Genomic DNA, 19,531 nt, shown 5'->3' on the forward strand with positions numbered 1-19,531 from the left:
GAGCATGAATAGGGAAGGGGCAGAGAAAGAGGGAGACACAGAATCCAAACAGGCTCCAGGCTCCGAGCTGTCAGCACAGAGCCCGACATGGGGCTCGAACTCACTAACCGCGAGATCGTGACCTGAGCCGAAGTCAGATGCTCAACTGACCGAGCCACCCAGGTGCCCCACCTTCTGCGTATTAATAGCCTTTGCTCAGGTTATGATTCTAAGATACAAAAACAAAGCAAAACAGAAAAACCACCTATTTTAATTTTTTAAAATCTTTTTTCCAGTCCTGACCACTGCAAGGCTCTCCTCTGGCTGTGGGATGACTCCCTAGAATCCCTCCCTCCTCCCCCATTCCTTAGGGCCCTGCAGCCACTGCTTGTGAGTAGTCAGCACACAGGCCAGGGGTCTGGGCTGATGAGTATCGGTGACAACAGTAAGAGCTCCCTGAACAGGTGGGCTCTTCGTGCCAGCAGAGCAAACAGGCTGCGGTTTCGGCGTCCTCCCGATGACCTCTGACCTGCCAATCTGTCCTTTTTCTCGTGTCCTTGGCGCTGCAGGCCCTTCCTCAGTTATCAAAGGATGTACTTTGTGTTCATCCAGATGTTGTCCAGCGGCCCTGCCTGGCTGGTCATCATCCTGCTCATCACTGTCAGCCTCCTTCCCGACGTTCTCAAGAAAGTCCTGTGCAGGCAGCTGTGGCCCAGCGCCACAGAGAAAGTCCAGGTACTGGCTGCTCGCCAGGGGAGGGATGGCTCGGGGCGGGGCAGGGCGGGGCGGGGCGTGGTCCCCAGTGTCCAGCCTGAAACAGGCACTGTGATCCCTGTAAGGACAGCAGGAAAGGTTGTGTTTGGAAATGTGATAGGTCCAAGTATTACTACTGAATTTCATGATACCATATAGGTTTTTTTTTTTTTGAGTTTATTTATTTATTTCAAGAGAGACAGAGAGAGTAAGCAGGGGAGGGGCAGAGGGAGAGAGAGAGAGGGAGAGAAAGAATCCCAAGCAGGCCTCCATATAGGATTTTAAAACATTGAGGTAGATGAGATTCAAGACTACCCATGTTTAGATCCAAACAGCTACTCCGCTGAAATAGAAAATGGTCGAGAGAGAAGGATTAAGCCAACACAAATGACAAATTCTTTTGCGGAAATCTAAAAAAGTTTTTTTAATTAATCGTTACTTTGGTGGTAAAACTGCATGAGTTTTAGGGATAGTGAATGTGGCCCAAAACTTAAGCATTTATATTGAGAAGTTCTGGTGATTTCTAGGCTCACTTATTTTCCCCAACCTCAAATTGAGGCCAACAGGCTGAATTGTGGGTTCAGGAAAGAAGCGACGTATGCAGAATGCCCCATCAGCACATGTCACTCAGAGCTTCTCAAAACCGCTGTGGCCTGCTCAGGAAGCATGCCCCTACCCCTGTGATCTCAGGGAGGGCACGCCCCCATCCCCCACCCCTGTGACCTCAGGGAGGACACACCCCCTCATCCCCCACCCCTGTGATCTCAGGGAAGGCATGTCCCCCATCCCCCACCCTGTGACCTCAGGGAGGGCACCCCCCCATCCCCCCACCTGATTTTGCCTCTGGAGGTGCAGAGCCCCTGTGAGGAGAAGGGAGGTCCTGCTGGTTGTGCAGAAGCCCAGGCAGGGCGGTTCCTGCAGGGCTGACGTCTTCCCTGCTGAGCACAGGTGGTTGTGCAGGTGAAGGTGGGGGGATGTGCAGGTAGGAGGCTGATTCGCACACTTCAGGCCCAGGCCCCCGGCCCTGGTGGGGTCGGCGAGCTTTCTTAGAAAGAAGTCTTGCGCGGATTTAAGATGTTGAGCCCAGCGCCCCGGCTCCTGGTGATTCCCTCCTTTGTGGGTGTTTGTCGACTCAGCACTGGCAGCACTCAGGAGTGAGTGGGTGTTCGTGAACGACTTCACCCTGAGCTCCGTGGCGTGGCCGCCCTTAACCGTGAGGATGGCGGGGCAGCGGGAAAGGGAGGCCTCTGCTCGGCTGGGTCTGGTCTGGGCGAGAGAACGCTTGTGGTTTGCTTGGAGGTGGCCGATTAACCGGGCTCAACCGCCTAAACTTGTTTCTCTTTTCCCTTCCTCCTGCCCTTTGTCTCCAACCTGTCTGCCTCAATAACCACCCCCACCCTGTCTCGCTGCGCACGGCCCCCCGGCCCCTGTGGGACTGCAGACTGAGAATCAGTGCCTTTCTGTCGAGCAGTCCACCGTCTTTATGCTCTCTCAGACCTCCAGCAGTCTGAGTTTCTAACGGAACAAGGTGATGCTTTTCTGTCGTTCGGCATGGTGGGGTTGCAGTCGCAGGAAGCAGAGGGCTGACCTTCCTGAGAGCCGTGCGCACACCCCCTCTGGGGAGTGTCCGGTCCCATGGCGGAAGCCCTGGGGTGACCTGTGTCTTGAGATGCAGAGAGGGCTGTGTTCTCTCCATGCCAGGAACTCACCTGTGTGTCTCTCTGGGTGTCCATTTGAAGTACCAGGTCCCCTGCCAAGGTGCAGCCACGTCCTTCCTGCGGGCGTAGGGCTGCACCGCCTTACACTGGCCACCGGGTGGGACTGGCTCCCAAGTCACAGGAGCCCAGGTGGGCAAAGTCACCTCAGCACTACCGGTCTCTCCTCAGCCCGTGGCGGATGGAGGGCAAGGCCTCCTCACTCACAACCCCCTCTGTGGACCTATTCTGTGTACAGGGAAACTGAGGCCACTACGTTAGAGTATGCTCAGGACCCACAGAGCATTGCAGAAAAGACCAGACTCGGGCTGAGCCACTCAGACTGTGGACTGTGTGTTGGGTCCAGTGTTTCTCCAAATTGCCTTTTAGCTTATTTTTTAAAATCTGATTATTTTTAGACAAAGCCCTCTACTTTGCTGTAAACGGCAGTAGTGGCTTATTTCGCTGCTTACACGGAAGTTTTCTGTGGCAGGCACCCAGGGTCACAGCCTGTTGCAGAGCCAAGATTTTAGGCACGAAGTGTTGTCCAGAAATGGCTTTCAGTCTGTTTTCAGCAGTTTATTCATGTACCTGAATACCACGTTGACGTATGCCTCAAAATTAGTGATGCTTGCATCACTGTCTCCCAAGGCAGCTTATTTGTAGGAAAATACCTTTAATAATGTTTGATTCAATACAGTTGAAACACTTTTTTAACTCACAGGATGGTACATTTTTTTTAATTTTAGTAATTATCAGCAATCAAAATTTTTGTTAAAGTGCCATCAGAATTTGCTAGAATGAATTACCTAATTTCATCTCACTGTCAACCAACTTACTTAAAAACATCTAGAATGCAATTATTAGGAACACCTTAAGTTACAGGATGTGCTTGTGAAATTGATTAAATCCTGTCAACTCTGGGCTAAAAATCTATACTTTCACTACGGAGGCGGTTTGTTAAGACTCCATCTTGGAAGCCTGCCTCTAGCCGCTGGAGAAGGTTGGCGCTGGGCTCCCTGCAGTGTACTCGGCCACATGGGGCGGCCCGCGGGTGTAGCCACACCACGGAGTGCCTGGCACACACACGGGTGGATATGCCTGTGCTTCTGGGGAGCCACCCGACGCCTGCAAAACTTTGGAGGAACAGAGCCTAGACCGGTCCTCACTTCAAATGGACAGTTGTTTCCTCCCATCTGTTCTGATACAAAGAAAAACCTCACAGGGGCCAGGTTTCCAGTGTAGACCGATGTGACCCATATATGTGTATTTCTGTCTGCATTTAGCTGTATTCTCTATACGATCCCACCTGTGCAAAGGGCAGCGACCGCACCTCTCTCCCCAGAAGACCTTGTACTTCCCGTACTCACGTCTCAGACCCTGTACCTGTCCACCTCTTAACGATTCTCTTCTCCCGACCACTGAGAAACTATTACGGTTGAACTAGAAAGCCGGCGCCGGGAGGCCTGGCCCCGTTGACCTGCGGTGCTGTGACTCCGGAACCCTTCAGGGGTCTAGCCTCAGGCCAGGATTTCTGCGCTCCTGGAGTTGGGGCCAAGGGGCAGGGGACCAGGGTGTGGTACCTCCCCTTTGGAGCGAGTGTGGCCAGTCTGGCCCCTCTAGCCGGGGCTCCCCCAAGGGCCCTCGGCCGCCCCAGCCCTCGGGCTCCATCTGGTGAAGGGCGCCATCAGGAAGACCCGCTCCTTCCCCGACGGTGCCCATGTCAAGAGCCGTGCCCGCCCCACGGCCCCAGCCCACACAGACTTCCGCGGCCAACCACATGCCCTTTGGGCACAGAGGGGCCCGGTCCAGCGGCGCCCACTGGCAGAGCAAACCCCACGTCGGCCACGAGGCCAGACTGTGCTCACGGACGGGAGGCGCTTCTGGGGCCGGGCGCAGCCCCTCTCAGTATGTTTCCTCACCTTGCAGCAGAGCACGAAACTCAAAGCATCGGTCGCTGCCGCGCCCAGCATGGACCGGCCACTTCTGAAGGACCTCTTACCGCGGCCGAGGCGCCACTAGCCAAGGATAGGTAACAGTGTCCGCCACGCCGCCCGGTGGGCCTCCCGGGTGTGCTGTGGTCCTTCCAGACGGTTTGTTCTTCCTCCAAAGTTTTGCTGTGCTGTGCCATTTTTGATAACAGGGGTTCATGGTGAAAAAAAAAACCCTGCTTTTAATGCACACGTGTGTGTTTCTATCCCAGGTAAGTGACGTGCCTGACAGTGGCCGGGCCACACACGGCCGTGCACTGTGCCCACACACACGTGTGCCGTGGCCCATGTTGTCCCACGTGTGTTTATGAGCTGCTACTCCCCCAATGTGTTCAAGGTTCATTTTGCCAGAACAAAGCCTGTTCCGCGGACTTCGTTGTGGAAACAGCTTCACCTGAAAGGTCTATCAGGAAAGAGTGTATTTTGACAAAAAAGGGGAACGTTGCATGATTTGCATTGAACGCCGGCCCAGACAGATGTCTGGCGCAGGCCTTCTGCTGTCCACAGGCTGACGCGTGGAGCCACATCTGCCCCTGAGAGGCACAGGCTTGCAGCCATGCACAAAGAGCACTCTGAATTAGGTTTTTGAAGTGTGACAGGCACATCTGCCTGGGGACGGTTTTCCTTTAAGACCGATTTCTCCTTGACTGTTCCCCCACTCCCCACTGCCCGGTAAACCTCAGGATGTCTAGGCCAGGCCACAGGGTCCCGTGAGCTGTCAGAATCTGCACAGACTGTGTTTGCGTGCGTGGAGGTGACCGTGGACCCCGGTCTCAGTCCCTCAGGCCTCCGGAAGAGGCTTCACATGTTGACATGCATCATCTTTGCCAGACGGTGGAGCCAAGCCGGGGAGCCATTTTTAGCCAGAATACAGTCACCACGCTGGCTTGGTGCCCTAGTTCAGATGGGTCACATGTGCCCACCCCCCCACCGCATCTGGAACGGGAGCCCCTACAGGCAGCATCAGCGCAGGTTGGGTGGGGTTCCTGTGGGGGGTCCTGGGACTGACACTGTCTGTCCTGTTCTCCAACAGAGCACACGCGTGCACGGCCAGAGCCGCCTCCCGGAACTCACCCTCCTGGCCTGTCGGCGGAGCTCCAGCCCCTGGGCCACGTGGCCAGGCCCACACGCAAAACAGGAGTCACTGTCGTGGCCTCCCCTCTCCAGTCTCCTGCACAGCCATTCTGTCCCTGTGCCCCATGGGGGGACCACTGGCGGACAGGCCATCAGTCCAGACCTCTGAGAGCCACACGTGTGAGCCTCTCCCCACCCTAAAGGAGGGACCAGGACAGCGGGACTTGTCTGGAGCTTGTGGCCAGCACGTCACCTCTCCTGGCTCTGGTGGCCTCACACTGCCTCCGACGGGCATTTAGTTGTGTTGGGAAGAAGGGCCCCAGGGCCTGCTGTGTCCCCACTGCATGGGGCCTCCAGCCTCAGACACCTCCGGAGAAGGACACCTATGTGGACATGCACCGCGGACGTGGAGCGCAAGTGGCCACCCCACCGGCCGTGCTGAGCACGGGGGGCCTGTCCTCACCGTGGGACGGGCTGGCCTTGCTTCTGTGCCTCCTTGTCCACAACCCTCTGGTCCTCATGCTTCTAGAACTGGCTGGACCAGCCCCTCGAGCCACGTGTTCCCACGGCCTGTCAGCATCGTGGCCTGTGCCCTGCTTCTGTCCAAACCCACCACACGGTGGGGCTGGCCTTCAGGGTCCTGTCTGGTGTGGAGTTTGTTTCTTCGAGGGGATGCTAGCGTCCCCCGTGTGTTGCAGGGTGTCTTTGAGTCTTTCCTGTCTGCTGGCTGCCCTATGGAGAAAACAGTATCGCGTGTGAAGAATGAGTAATACCGTCCATGTGAGCCTTCCCAGTACAAGCTCTGAGATAGTTATCCTCACGCCCCCAAGAATAGAGCCTCCCCATGTTCTCTTGTTGGGAGAAGTCTCCCCCACTTGTTCTAGGGGCAGACCGCGGGCTGTGACGGTCAGACCCCTCCATATCCTCACTCAGAGGTGCCCTCCGGGGGCCGCGTCCATCTTCCAAGATCCATTTCTGGCCCACACTGGTCTGATGGTGAGTCGGCCTCTGAACCCCAAAAAGCAATATTGCCATCCCAGACTGCTGCCCACACTCAAGACCTTGACCAAACATTGTGTTTTCTGTTAGATGCCCGCTTTGTTGTCGTCTGTGCTGCCCAGGGCATTAGTTGGGGTGGCAGAGCCATCAGAAGGCTGGTGTGCTGACAGTCCCTGGCACTTCTCTGCACCAGTAATTGTTTCTAGAAATAACCTCTTTGACATAGCCTTAATGGTCCGGAAGGAAGACTGAGATTTCAGTCTGAGATTCAAGTTCACATGTTGAAACTGATGCCTTTTAAGAAAAGCATCACCCAGAAGCTAAAGTACAAGCAGGCACCTTGCCCACTGCGGATCCCGTGCTGTGGAACCGGGGACGTCGGTGAGTGAGCCCGGCGTCTACTTCGGAGATGCGGGATTTCAGGTGTTTTTGGAAGTTCAGGTTTCATAATTTGATTGTATAATGTTTCGCCTATAAAATATTTATTTGAACTAGGGAGTTAATTCAATGCGTACACACAGTGGTTGGGATAAGTTCAAGTGAAGTGGAAACACCATACCAAAGACCAGGAGACAGAACAAAGAGTAAGAGAGGGTCTCCGCCCTGAGGGTCCTCGCCACGCCCTCCGCTCCGCCCTGGCCACGCCCTCCGCTCCGCCCTCCCCACGTCCTCTCCGTTCTGACCTCACGCCCTCCCTGCACCGCTGTCCCTGGTCACGCCCTCTGCCCTCGCCACGCCCTCCCCCCCCCCCTCCCTGGCTACGCCTTCCGGTAACGCCTCGGTCACGCCCTCTGGCCCCGGCCGTCAGGTCCGCGCCGGACCTTGCGAACGGTGGTGTGTGCATTTTTACAGCCGTTTTTAAGAACCTACTATGGGTATAAATGTCCCCCCGCCACCTGTAGGGGGACAGATTCTCTGTATGTTTAGTTAACAAATTCTTTGTAACGTATTTTTTTAGAAATCTTAAAATTGCCTTTGCACTGAAGTATTTTCATAGCTGTTTCTATCTCTTTTATTCATTTATTTGTTAACATACCGCACCTAATTTTTAAAGTATGTTTTTAAAGCTTTTATTTTTTAAGTTGGTGAACTTTTGGCCACTTTACATTTAAATTCTGGTGAGAGTTTTGGCTGAATGTCTCAATACCCGATGAATGTGAATTTTCAGATTTGATTTTATTCTCTACACCTGTTTGTTTTTGGTGTTTCCGGTGGCAGTGATTAGTTGAAGGCATATTTAGAGCACAATGTTTTGCTTGCTTTTTCTTCACAGTTGATTGTGATTATCATCTGCTCTTTGTTTTCGATTTCCATCCTTCGGCCTTAAGATAGAAGTTTCTCGAGGGATGGTTCAGTATCCTCTTTCCACCTGTATTGAGACGGTCACCATTTACCTCTGATGATGCAAGTCTCCTTATGAAAGTCCTTAACCCCTTACATGCTCCAAAATGTCTTTTACAAAATTGTTTGGGAAATATTAAGTGACTGTGCCTGATCATTGGAAACAGAGGCGGGAGACAGAGCCTCAGAGGTGAGGAAGAACCCGCTGAAAGGCCGCACGTGGTACTCCGTGCGATCTTTCACCAACAGTAGTTAATATTTACTGGCCTTAAACTGACCTTAAAGCAAGACATGTCAACTTTTAGCATTTTTCTTAGTTTTGAAAACCTTGTTCAGGACTGCACATGTTAATGAATTAATTCATAATTTCCCACACTGGTCCCAGCATCTGGTTTTGGACCCACACACCATCCCCTAAGAACAGGTCACCAATAAAGCACGGGTGGTCCTGACCCAGTCACCATCTCTCTCCTGCTTTCAACTCCGAATCTACTCAGGGCCACAGGCGTGCACGTGTCTCAGCATGCACGCACACACACAGTGCACACACGTACGCACTCCCTGGGCCCTGTGCATCCTGCCTCCCTCCTAAGGGGACCCTGCCAGGAGCTCTGGCAAGACCAGGCTCCTTAGACCTCGAGCCTTGTGCCCTGGCTGGACGCCGGAGGCAAGCGTGGACGGACAACGCTGTGGTGCTCTGGCCTGATAAGCGTCTCCTGTTCGGGGTTCCCCCCCCCCCCCCGCCACTGACACCTGCCTGCAGCTGTGCCCTTAGGACGGTGGCAGAGAGGCTCCTCTGTGACCCGGGCATCCCTGGGCTCTGGCTGGCACCCTGCCTTGGGCAGCTGGGGAAACACACCCTCTTCTCCCAGACCAGCCTGAGCATTTGACTCCATAGGGTGAACGCAGAGCACAGAAGCCTGGGGCAGGGCGGGGTGGGGGGGGGGGGGGTTCCTGAGCCTGGGAAGGAGGCCAGAAATGCTTCTGCAGGTACAGGTTGATAGAATTGTCCTTTGGCCTGGTGAGATTCTGCAGCTTTAACTACAAAAATGTCTCCCATGTGCTGTTCTCATTAGTCTCGAATAGTTGCACATCAACCAAATGTTGAGTGCAGCCTAAGGGAGTTCTCCACCTTTTTTTTTTTAAACCACTAAGTGCATCTGTTTTGCACTGACTGGTGAAGCCTAATGCAACAGCTTTACTTCACCTTGAAAATCACATTATTTATTTAACAGCTGCGTGTCACGTTTCGTTGTTCAGTGTCTTGCCTTCTCCATTTCTTTTGGAAGTTTCCCATTTAAAAACAGGAAAAATGTCAGTTGGCAAATGCAATTTTTTTTAAGCTAGCGGGTGGGTGAGCGGGAATGAGAATCATTCTGATATTGTCTAGAAACAAAGCTTTAATGGAGATGTGTTGGAAGTATTATTAAAGGGTGATTCTACTTTTGCAGAAAAAATCTAAAGATCAGTTTATATAGCTTTATTTTTTACCTTATGAAAATATACAGAATTTTAATATGCATATATTGTCTCTGACTTAAAATTATGACGTGTCTGCATTGCCATTTAAAATGTCCATTCATTATGTAATGTAGTAAAAGAACCTTCAAAATGCATTTAACATGAACTGTATCTATAGTTGTCATCATCATAAATACTGGAATTTATTTTTAAATTATTGAATATAGTAGGTGCATTTAAGATGGCCGATCAGCCTCCAGATAGTAATGTTAACCTGCTTTGAAAAATTAAATTGTGATTAAACCAAATCTTACATTTCTGTAAAGTTTATTTTGTATGCTACTGTTTTTAACTTTTATTTCTGTAGATAAAGTATGACTTGATAATATTAATTATATTGGACTTTTCTGCAGATTATCTAAGCAGGAGACTTGAATCTGCTTGCAATAAAGAAGAAAAAATGTCTGGTTTGGTTTCTTTATTAATAAAAAAAGCAGCAGTTGGGCTTAAATCTCTGGGGACAGAAGCTGCAGGGTGAACCTCTCAACCTGAGTGTGTGTCTGGGCTGAAGGTGGGGCGTCCTCCCAGAAATGGGGGGCAGCGCCTGCATTCCCCAATCGTGGGATCGCCGGCTGCCCTCTCACCGTCCTGCCCTCGCACCATCCTGCCTGCGCCTGCACTCATCCCGCGCCCTCCAGGCCCCTGCGCCCTCCGCTCACACCCAGCTCGGCCAGGATGGGCTGCGGGCTGATTTTGCGCATCCGGCTCCCCACCCACTCGGGTCCCAGCGCTGCCCCTTCCTCCTCTGGGGCCGTTTGCCCCCACACTGCCCAATGGCCGCTGCCCCCCCTCCAGTTCCTTGTCTGAGGACTGGCCTCGGACCCACAAAACCTGACTCCAGGCCCCAGATCCTGGGATTCTGACCAAATTAGGGCGGCAAGGATAGAGCCCTAAGGTTGGGGATGCTCGGTTCTGGGGTTGCCACCTCATGGGCCTCCCCAAGCCCCTGGGAGGAACCAGGTCAGGCCTAGGGTTCCACTGTGTGCAATTCTAAATTTGGGGCTTTTCCCGGCCTTGTGCACCACAAGCACCACACAGCAAATGTATCACACGCTGAGCGGGTGACGGTCACAATCACCAACCAAACGCTAGTGGCCAACACCAGACTCTAGGAAACACAACAGGAAGTAAATGCCTCCAGTGATTCTGGGGCCCCGGGGCCTCCGGGGCCTGTTACTGGTTGTCCGGTGTCCACACCTGTCTCAGGTGGCCCAAACCTGGGGCCACGCTACCCCTGGCGGCTGATGAGTACACTCGCCTGGCTTGAAGCTCGAAGATGTAACGGCAAACCCACTCACCTGTGCCCACGTGAACACACAACCGTGCACATCACCTGGTCCTATCCTAGCTTAACAACACTCTCTTTCATGGGAAAGTCTTGAGAACACATACTTTCTCAATTTCTTTCCTGCATTAAGGGGATACCACTAACATTTTTTTTTAATGTTTATTTTCGAGAGAGAGAGAGAGCGTGAGGAGGGGGACGGGGCAGAGAAAGAAGGAGACACAGGATCCGAAGCAGGCTCCAGGCCCTGAGCTGTCAGCACAGAGCCCGATGCAGGGCTCAAACTCACGAACCCAAGATCATGACCTGAGCCAAAGTCAGATGCTTAACCTACTGAGCCACCCAGGCACCCCTAAAACTTAATATATTAATTCCCCTAGGAAAAATACTCACCTTTGTGCATTTTGTACATTTTTATGATTTCAGGACTCATTGGAATAATTCAGGAACATTGAAATAGCAAATGTCTAACTTATCACCGAGATGCATTCACTTGTCCTAATCCGAGAACCCGTCAACTATTAACCAGATGAAGAATTTCTCAGACACTGAAGACACCAACCCCATAGTTAGTGGACAGGTGTCATGGCTAAAACCAGCCAATCTGGAGTAAATACTTGCTGCTCAACGTCCAGAGAAATTTACACTTACGGCCCCACAGCACATTACTGGAGGCGACCTATCACGTGTCCTTATGGCATTTTCTTTGCAGACCCATCAGCAAGACACTAGAAATCACAACATCCGGAAACCACAGTGCTGCTGTGCCTGGCACCCTCGGGGCCCACTGACAGGCGCTGTCCTAATTTATTGTTTTTTAATGTTTATTTTTTTTTTAGAAAGAGAAACCCAGGGAAGGACAGAGAGAGGTGGGAGAGAAATCTCAAGCAGATTCTATGCTTCCAGCACAGAGCCTGATGTGGGGCTCGAACTCACAAACTGAGATCATGACCTGAGCCAAAACCGAGACTCAGACACTTAACCTACCGAACCACCCAGGTGCCCCCTAATTTATTTGTTTACACTTTAAGAAATACGGATTCCTTGATGCATTGCTTATGAAGAGTATATTAGCCTTTAAAAATCCTTGCACAAAATCATAATTTGAAAAAAATCCACATCAATGTTCTTATTCACTTGGTTTTTACAAGATTCAAAGAGAGAGAAAGGGTTTTGAGATAATGAAGGATGAACAAACAGATCCTCTTGAGACTCTCAGATAGTTTTAGTATCTTTAGAATTTTATCTTTTAATTTTTTAACGTTTATTTATTATTGAGAAACAGAGAGAGACAGAGCATGAGCAGGGGAGGGGCAGAGAGAGGAGGAGACAGAATCCCAAGCAGGCTCCAGGCTCTGAGCTGTCAGCACACAGCCTGACGTGGGGCTCGAACCCACAGACCGTGAGATCATGACCTGAGCCAAAGTCGAACGCTTAACTGACTGAGCCACCCAGGCACCTCAGTGTCTTTAGAATTTTTGAAGACCTACTAGAAAGTCTCAAAATATGACTTAAGTATCAAAATAAATGTTTTTAAAAAATATTTATTTTGAGTGAGAGAGAGGGAGCACAAGGGGGGAGGGGCAGAGAGAGAGGGAGAGAGAGAATCCCAAGCAGGCTCCAAGCTGTCAGCACAGAGCCCAACGTGGGGCTTGATCTCATGAACTGTGAGATCATGACCTGAACTGAGATAAAAAGTCAGACACTAAACTGACTGAGCCACCCAGGTGTCCCTCAAAATAAATGTTTTAATTAGCTTAGACTTTGTTTTGTTTGTAAATGATTACACTTCCTCAATCTTTATAAGCCAGTGGAGTAAAAAGTGTCTATGTCCTGGGAGGGCAAACAGAGGCTAAAATACTGACCGGTGACGTCCCGCATGTCACACTGAGACCCTGCTACCACTGTCAGCGTTTGTGGGCCATCCCACGATGGTAAGTACTACCTGGGCTGGACAGCAGAAAGGATGATCAGGCAGGGGCGCAGAGACTTTTTTGCAAGAGCAGTACATTTACGTAAAGGATTTAATCTCAAATGGTAGTTTCAAACACAAGGAGAAACGGGGACCATCTGGAAGGCAGAGGGGCCTCCCTAGGCTGGCCACCGGGCACAGTGACCGACGGGGACAGCTCTGTAGGACTCCAAGGGGAGGGCACAGATGCCACCGTCACAGCCTCGCGGGTGCTGGGAGAAATCTCAACAACTGATTTGGAACCCGCAGGCAGACTTCAACTCACACCTGTCGGGACCAACCTCAGAACTCACTGGAGCTGAGGCCTGGGGCATGTGCTGGGAGTGTGCACTGGGGTGCTGGGAGCGTGTGCTCGTGCGCTGGGAGCGTGTGCTGGGGTTGTGTGCTAGGGGCATGTGCTCACGTGCTGGAGGTGTGTGCTCGTGCGCTCGGAGTGTGTGCTGGGGTTGTGTGCTGGGAGCATGTGCTCACATGCTGGAGGCCTGTGCTCATGTGCTGGGGGCGTGTGCTGGGGGCCTGTGCTCATGCGCTCGGAGTGTGTGCTGGGGTTGTGTGCTGGGGGTGTGTGTTCACATGCTGGAAGCCTGTGCTCGTGCGCTGGGAGCGTGTGCTGGGCTTGTGTGCTGGGAGCATGTGCTCACATGCTGGAGGCCTGTGCTCACGTGCTGGGGGCGTGTGCTGGGGGCGTGTGCTTGTGCGCTCGGAGTGTGCGCTGGGGGTGTGTGCTTGCATGTTGGAGGCCTGTGCTCGTGTGCTGGGAGCGTGTCTCGTGCACCAGGAGTGTGTGCTGGGGTTGTGTGCTGGGGGAATGTGCTCGTGCGCTGGGGACCGAGGGCCGGCTGCCAGGGAGAAGCCCAGCCTCTCCCCTGCAGTCTCCCCTCTCATACTGATTCCTTCACGATAAGCAGATGATACTACCTGCGAATTCTCCCTCGTATTTCTGCTTGGCCGTGCACCCCCAGAGCCCCATTTGTGGTGGTAACTTCCTCGTGCCTCACCACGGGCCTCACCATGGGCCTCGGGGGGCTGTGAGAGCCACAAAGTCGCACAAAGGACTCATGGCGCCATAATGAGCAGGACGCCAGCAGGGTGCTGCTCAGGCCAGCTTTGCACTCAGGGGAATTCATTTCCTCTCGAATTACCTCAGCTTTGGAATCAGCCCTCACGTTTTCCAAGCAGCACAGACGTCTCATTTTGTCCTCTGTACATCCACCGCGTCGGTGACCTTGCACCAAAGCAGAAAGCTTTCGTGGAGAAGGAACAATGTTCTGGGCTGCAGGTTCCGTGGCCGCGCAGGTGTGGGTGACTGAGCTGCGGGTCCCGGATCCTGGGCGGGAATCCTGCCTGTGGCAGCCACACTCAGGTTTGGAGCCCAGGCCTGGCTGGCCCCTGGGATTGAAGCCTGCAGCCCGGCACATTCTCACCGGAGTCACAGCACGGGTCCCAGCCATCTCCCCTGGTCTTCTGCACCAGCGGCGCTGTTTGCACATCCTGCGGAGCCGCCCTCCTGCGCCACCTCGCTTTGGCCGTGGTATTTCCTGCAGCCTCCTGAGAGCATCTCTTACCCGAGGGCCTTTGATGCTGTCCTGGGGGCCAGGGCATTGGTCTCAAAGACACAGGCAAAGCGCACCACACTGGAGCCCCCCGGCCTCACTGGGGCCCCTCCGAGAAGAGGAACCTGTCTGGGTCTTGGGGCTGCTGCCGGCCACCAGCCCTCTGCCAGGCAGAGGGGTTTCTCCTTCCTCTGATTTCCTGTCCCCCTCAAGCCACCTGCTCCTTCCTGAGACAGCCTGCCCCCTTCCTGGCGAAGCCTGCCTGCTCTGTCCACGCACTCAGGGGCCCATCCTGCACTGTGCCCACCGCCTGCCCCAGGACCTCCCAGGAGAGCGTGGCACCCGCGGGCCCCGCGTTCCAGGCCGCCAGAGCCTGGACCCTCCGCAGAGCCGCCCCAGCCCGTGCCCTGGCCACCAGGGTGCCCACCGGGTGCATACAGACCTCCCACAGGTGACGTACAGAGCCACACCCGGGGGAGGAAAGTCCTCCTGCAGGGTCAGTGCCAGGCACCCTCCTCCAGGTCAGGGTCACCATCCCCTGCGTGGGGCTTAGGTGTCCTGGGCTTAGAGCTGCCTTGGGTTTACATTTATTTCCCTATTGGCAGAAGCCCGTTGTTTGATTTCAACAAGCCACCCACCTTTACCCACTCCATGCGGGCGCTTTAAAGGCTCAACCAAGATGAAGCTTCCGTGCGGGTCAACACTTAGGATGTTCTGTATGCTGCACCACGTTCACATTCCAGCTCTACTCCAGAGGCTCCCCTCCCTGAACCTGGGAAATCACAAGAATAAAAGGTTTAGTTCCTCTCCCTGGAAACACGGGTTGCAAGGCTGGGTACTCAAGCCAGCCGGAGGGACACCGGGGCCCTGCCACCTTGGCTCTCTGGGCTGCCTTCCCGGGACATAAATACGGAGGGGTGCAGGGAGCCCCTGACCACTGGTGACCTGGGTCGTGAGAACAGGCAGCTGCAGTGTTTCCAACAGTGTGGTCTGGTTCTGACCCCTGTCCTGCCCCGGGCACCGCTTCCCCCAGGAGCCTCCTCCCCCATACACACAGCTGGCCTGGTGCACCACAGCAGGCTTTGTGGCGACCCAGCACCAGGCCGGCCACCCCTGACAAGGTCGTGGGGAGCTGGGGGATCCGAGCCGGTCCAGGGCTTCCGAGAAGACGCACAGCTCCTTCCGGGTGGCTCTGCGCAGGTCCCCCGAAGCAGGGTGCGACCCCGGGGAACTGGGGTCAGGCCGCGGTCAGCCCCAGGGCAGAACTCCAAGCCCAGCCCGTGTCCCCTTTGGGTGTGCGATGTGAATCCGGTCCGGGGCGACCCTGGGCGGAGGGGCACGACCCCGGCCCCCTAACACGTGAGGGAGGGAAGGGCGGGCTGGGGCATCTCCTTCCCCTCCTGCCGCCCCCCTCCGCCTCCGAGGCCGCCCCTGCCCCAGACCTTTACCCCTCTCTCTCCTCTCCCGCCCCCTGCCTGGAGCCCCTCCTCCCCCTCCGCTCTTCCCGCGGCCTTCACCCTCCCCCTCCGCCCTCCACCACGGCCCCGCCCCCACCTTTCTCCGCCTCCCTCGTGCGCCCTCCTCCCCAGCACCCCTCCCCCTCAGCCGCCCTTCCCCCAGCGGTCGGGCCTAGAGCAGCACCTGTGGCGGAGTCCGAGGACGCGTGAGGACGGTCCAGGCCGGGCAGGTGCGCGGGGGCAGGGGCGGCGGAAGGGGCAGGGGGTGGGACGCGGAGGGGCCGTCCCACGTGGGGGACCCGACCGGAGTCCCAGCTGTCACAGGTTGGAGGGCAGCGGGCTCCAAGGACACAGATGCCCCTCCCCATCGTGACGGGGTCCTCCCGGACGCGACAGGTGTCACCCATGCCCCCCCCCCACCTTGAAGAGCCACATCCTGGGCTCTTCTGAAACGCGTCCGCTGATTGGTCGGGTGTCAGGACAGGTGTGGGGACAGGTGAGGGGCAGGTGGGCATGGGGGCACAGGAGGGGTCCACCCACGTGCATCTTTCGGAACCTGGTCGCAGGGAGCCGGCAACGGGAAAGGCGGTGGCCCAGCGCCCCCCCTCTAGTCGCTGAGCTTTTCAAAAGCGTGACTCAAGAGAAGACTCTCAGACTCAAAATAACAAGGCTTTTGTCCTCCGACTTCAAAGGCCGTTCTACCACTTTTTAAAGGAAGTCTGGCTTCTCTGGGCAGCACCGACACTTGAATAAGAGTGAGCTGGGGGAGGAGCAGACTTCTGCCCCCAGCAAGCACAGCTCCTATCCTTGCTGGAAACATCCCATCCAGGGGCAGCCCCTAGACTAGGAAGGGGTCAAGGCACCCGGAGCAGGCCCAGGAGGATGTGCAGGGGATGCTGTGAGACGCCCCAGGATGTGTGTCCACGGGGAGCTGCAGGGGCGCCACCAAAATAGAAGTGCATCCCCAGGGGCCACTGGTGCCCGAGTCCTGGAGTCCTGGGCAGGGGGAGGACCCCACCTGGCAGGTAGGCGGGTAGGGGTGGGTTGGGGGGGGGCCTGGGGAAAGAGCCTGTGCATTGGAGGTCCTTGTGCCTTGCAAATCCGTGGGGTGACTGGCCCAAAGCTGGTTCTGAGAGCTGCGTTCTGCCCCAGACTCCTCGGGTCAGCTGTAGCAGGTGGGAAAAACACCCTGTGAGGTGGGGACAGAGGACACTCCTGCCGTGGACCTGGGTGGGTGGGGAGGACGGTGCTCTCTGGGGTGAGTCGGCTCTATCTCAGGACTCCCGTAGAGTTTCCGGACCTGCCCTCCTCGTCCCACCCCGTGGGCTGGCTGTGCCCTCCCGGGCCCTGACGCCACAATCTGGGCCTGGCTGCCACTCCCGGGTTGTGGTGCCTCCGCGTGCCTGTGTCTGCATCAGTTTTGCCTTCTGTGAAATGGGAGTGTCGCCTCGCTGCCTCATACAATTGTGCAAAGAAGTGGTTTGTGCACAGAGCTGCTGGAAAGCAGGGGCCCACAGCCCACGGGGTGGGCTTGTGCCCCGGAGGCTTTGGGCTTGGGGCTCCGAGTTGCATGTCCCCAGTTTCCAGGGTGAGTCTTTTTTAGAGCATGGTAGAGGCAAGGCTTTCTTAAGGAAAAACTTGCAGGAACGGTTAGAAGGAGGCCATAATTCAGGGGCAGGAGCGATGGAGCCGCAGAACGGCCGAGAACATCTAACAGGCGGAAGGACTGCATGTAGCCAGAAACCCGCCTCGGCCTCCAGCAGAGTCCCTCCCCTGCAACTGCTTCTCCCCTCTCCCATCCTCACTGCTGCAGCTTGCTGGTGATTCTCTCTCTTTCTGAGTGTCAGGCTCCGTGGTGCAGTCTTTAGCTAAAACCTCGACTTTTGTCTGGGAAAGTGGCATCTTGGCGAGCGGAATGAGGACACGGTCACGGCAGAAGGAGAGGTCTCTGACTTCTGTAACATGGGGGGATCCCTGCGGTTGAGCCAGAGGCCCCTGCAGTGTCTGTGTGACACACAGGTGGCCTGGAATGTTACCGACAGACACACGGCACGTGGCCCCAGACTCAGTTGATACAGAAGTTGTTAACAAGCGTTCAGTGCATTTCTCCTCTCGTGTTTGCTTGTGAGAACATCGGTGAAGCTGTTTCCTGGCAGGTGGGGACTGTGGGCTGCAGACACGCGGGCACAGGTGACGCTGGGCCCGGAGCCACCTCTGAAGCAGCCCCCGTGATGCTCAGAGGCCCCCATCCTTGACAGAGGGCAGAAGATGGGGGTCAGTCTTCACCAAAACACCTGCAGAAGCGGCTTTGGGCTGGGCGCCCGCACAGGAAGGCAGAGTCTGGCAGTGCAGTCGGCTCGGGGTGGCCGCTGATAGAGGCTGGGGAGGGGGCACCCAGTTGCCCGTAGAGTCTCAGTGGGCTCCGGGTGGGCATAGCTTGCCTATGGTATTTTCCTCTTTGAGATGGGACATAACCCTCCTGGCCTCCTGGCTTCCTCGAGTGAAACTTTCAGAACTTTGACTCCACAGTAGGATGTCTGACACTCCAGGGTTACCAGGAAACTAGGACATGTCAACTTTGGGGTCGGGCAGGGGAGGAGGTGACGATCCACCCCCCCCCTCACCTTCTCTCTCCTAGAACCATCTTCTTTGTTCATGAATGATAACACCACCTTTTGAGTATGACAATTTGTAACCGATAACGCGATTGTCACGAGGGGCAGCGACAAAGCCAGTGGTGACGCTCCTCTCCAAACACACTTCTCTAGTGTTCCAGCTCCGGTGAGAAGCAGCGGGGACGCAGAGTCTGATTTCCCGTCCTGGTGCAGCTGTCTGTTCAGTGAGAGTGTGTGGTGGCCCAGGCGCCTCCCTCGTGCCACCCCACCCGGTGACATCACAGAGCATGAGCGCCACTGAACCAGGGTGGTGGCACGTCTGATGCCTGGAACCCGTGTACACAGGCCGGCTCCCCCGGGAACTCTGTGAGGGCAGGGGCTGCCTGATGCAGGAGCGAGTGTGCAGGGAGGCGGCCAAGCCAAGGGAAAAGCCGGCGAAGCTGGTTGGCTTGGGTCTTATGCTGTGCTTGGCCACGTCCCCATCACCCAGCCCCCGGGTCCCTTGGGTGCTGTGTGGGGGACACCTGGACTCCAAAGAGGGACAGAACCAGACACGGGTGCCATTGTCTCTCCGGGTTCGAGCTGCTTATAGGGGCTTTTTCAGAGGCAGACAGGACAGCCAAAGGGCCCCAACACAGTTTGGTGCTCAGTGGGGACACCAGCCCGGAGGTTGTTACAGTGAATAGGCCTGACATCTGGTTTCTCTGTGCCCTTGGGGCTACACTAGCTGTGGGAAACTCTGCGATGGAGAAGGCTCTCTCTCTCCTGCCTGTGCCTCTCTGCCTGGGGACACTGGGGGCACTGTCCTGAGCTTCTGGAGAGGTGCAGTCCTGGGGGAAGGAGGGAGCCCACCTCCCAGGCCCCTGGTGCCAGCTGTCCTTGGGCCGGAGGCTGACCCGCCACGGGGAGAGGGAGGCTGGGACCTAGCAGAGGAAGCAGGGGTCGGGGGAGCCTCACCGGTCCTTCACCCAAGTTGGGTGGGCGGCACGCTTTTGAGAACGAACTAATTAAAGCAGCTCTTGGATCATCTTGCTTATGTCTTGAGACCAAGTGACTGATGACACTTGTGCACTGCGGCAGGAAGGGCTGGACAGAGGGGCCGGTGGAGGGGCTGGATGGTGGGGACGGCTGGGTGGAGGGAAGGGCTGGACGGAGGGGCTGGATGGTGGGCCTGGGCAGGGAGGGCTGGACAGTGGGGCTGGGTGGAGGGAAGGGCTGGACGGAGGGGCTGGATGGTGGGCCTGGGCAGGTAGGGCTGGACAGAGGGGCTGGGTGGAGGGGCTGGATGGTGGGGACG

General features: G+C 55.5%; 2 protein-coding genes across 12 annotated transcripts in view; one reads left to right on the plus strand and one right to left on the minus strand.

The window, feature by feature from the left end:
* ATP11A (ATPase phospholipid transporting 11A) overlaps positions 1-8,758 on the plus strand; it is a 123,502-nt gene extending 114,744 nt beyond the window's left edge. For 2 of the 9 annotated variants that reach the window (XM_042930452.1, XM_042930463.1), the window contains 2 exons: positions 549-714; positions 5,451-7,680. In XM_042930452.1, the coding sequence (XP_042786386.1) occupies positions 549-714; positions 5,451-5,660 (376 nt within the window). In that variant the 3' untranslated portion in view covers positions 5,661-7,680. Of the gene's footprint in view, positions 1-548; positions 715-2,173; positions 2,261-4,355; positions 7,681-7,818 lie in introns of those variants that run through there. The other 7 variants (XR_006200322.1, XM_042930480.1, XM_042930498.1 and 4 more) reach the window with 7 other exon arrangements.
* A 3,618-nt stretch (positions 8,759-12,376) lies between these two features.
* LOC122199613 lies at positions 12,377-15,421 on the minus strand. 3 transcript variants are annotated; one of them, XM_042904838.1, is made up of 4 exons: positions 15,337-15,421; positions 14,801-14,934; positions 14,034-14,195; positions 12,377-13,835 (listed from the first exon to the last, which is right to left on the minus strand). In XM_042904838.1, the coding sequence occupies exons 2-4, from the start codon at positions 14,813-14,815 to the stop codon at positions 13,524-13,526; spliced, it is 489 nt and encodes a 162-aa protein (XP_042760772.1). In that variant the 5' UTR covers positions 14,816-14,934; positions 15,337-15,421; the 3' UTR covers positions 12,377-13,523. The 3 variants fall into 3 exon arrangements, with proteins under 3 accessions (XP_042760772.1, XP_042760780.1, XP_042760764.1); XM_042904846.1 differs by having other exon boundaries at positions 12,377-12,587; positions 13,752-14,195; XM_042904830.1 differs by having other exon boundaries at positions 12,377-14,195.
* Positions 15,422-19,531: the final 4,110 nt, after the last annotated feature.

The sequence above is a fragment of the Panthera leo genome, chromosome A1, assembly GCF_018350215.1.
Source record: "Panthera leo isolate Ple1 chromosome A1, P.leo_Ple1_pat1.1, whole genome shotgun sequence".
NCBI lineage: Eukaryota > Metazoa > Chordata > Mammalia > Carnivora > Felidae > Panthera > Panthera leo.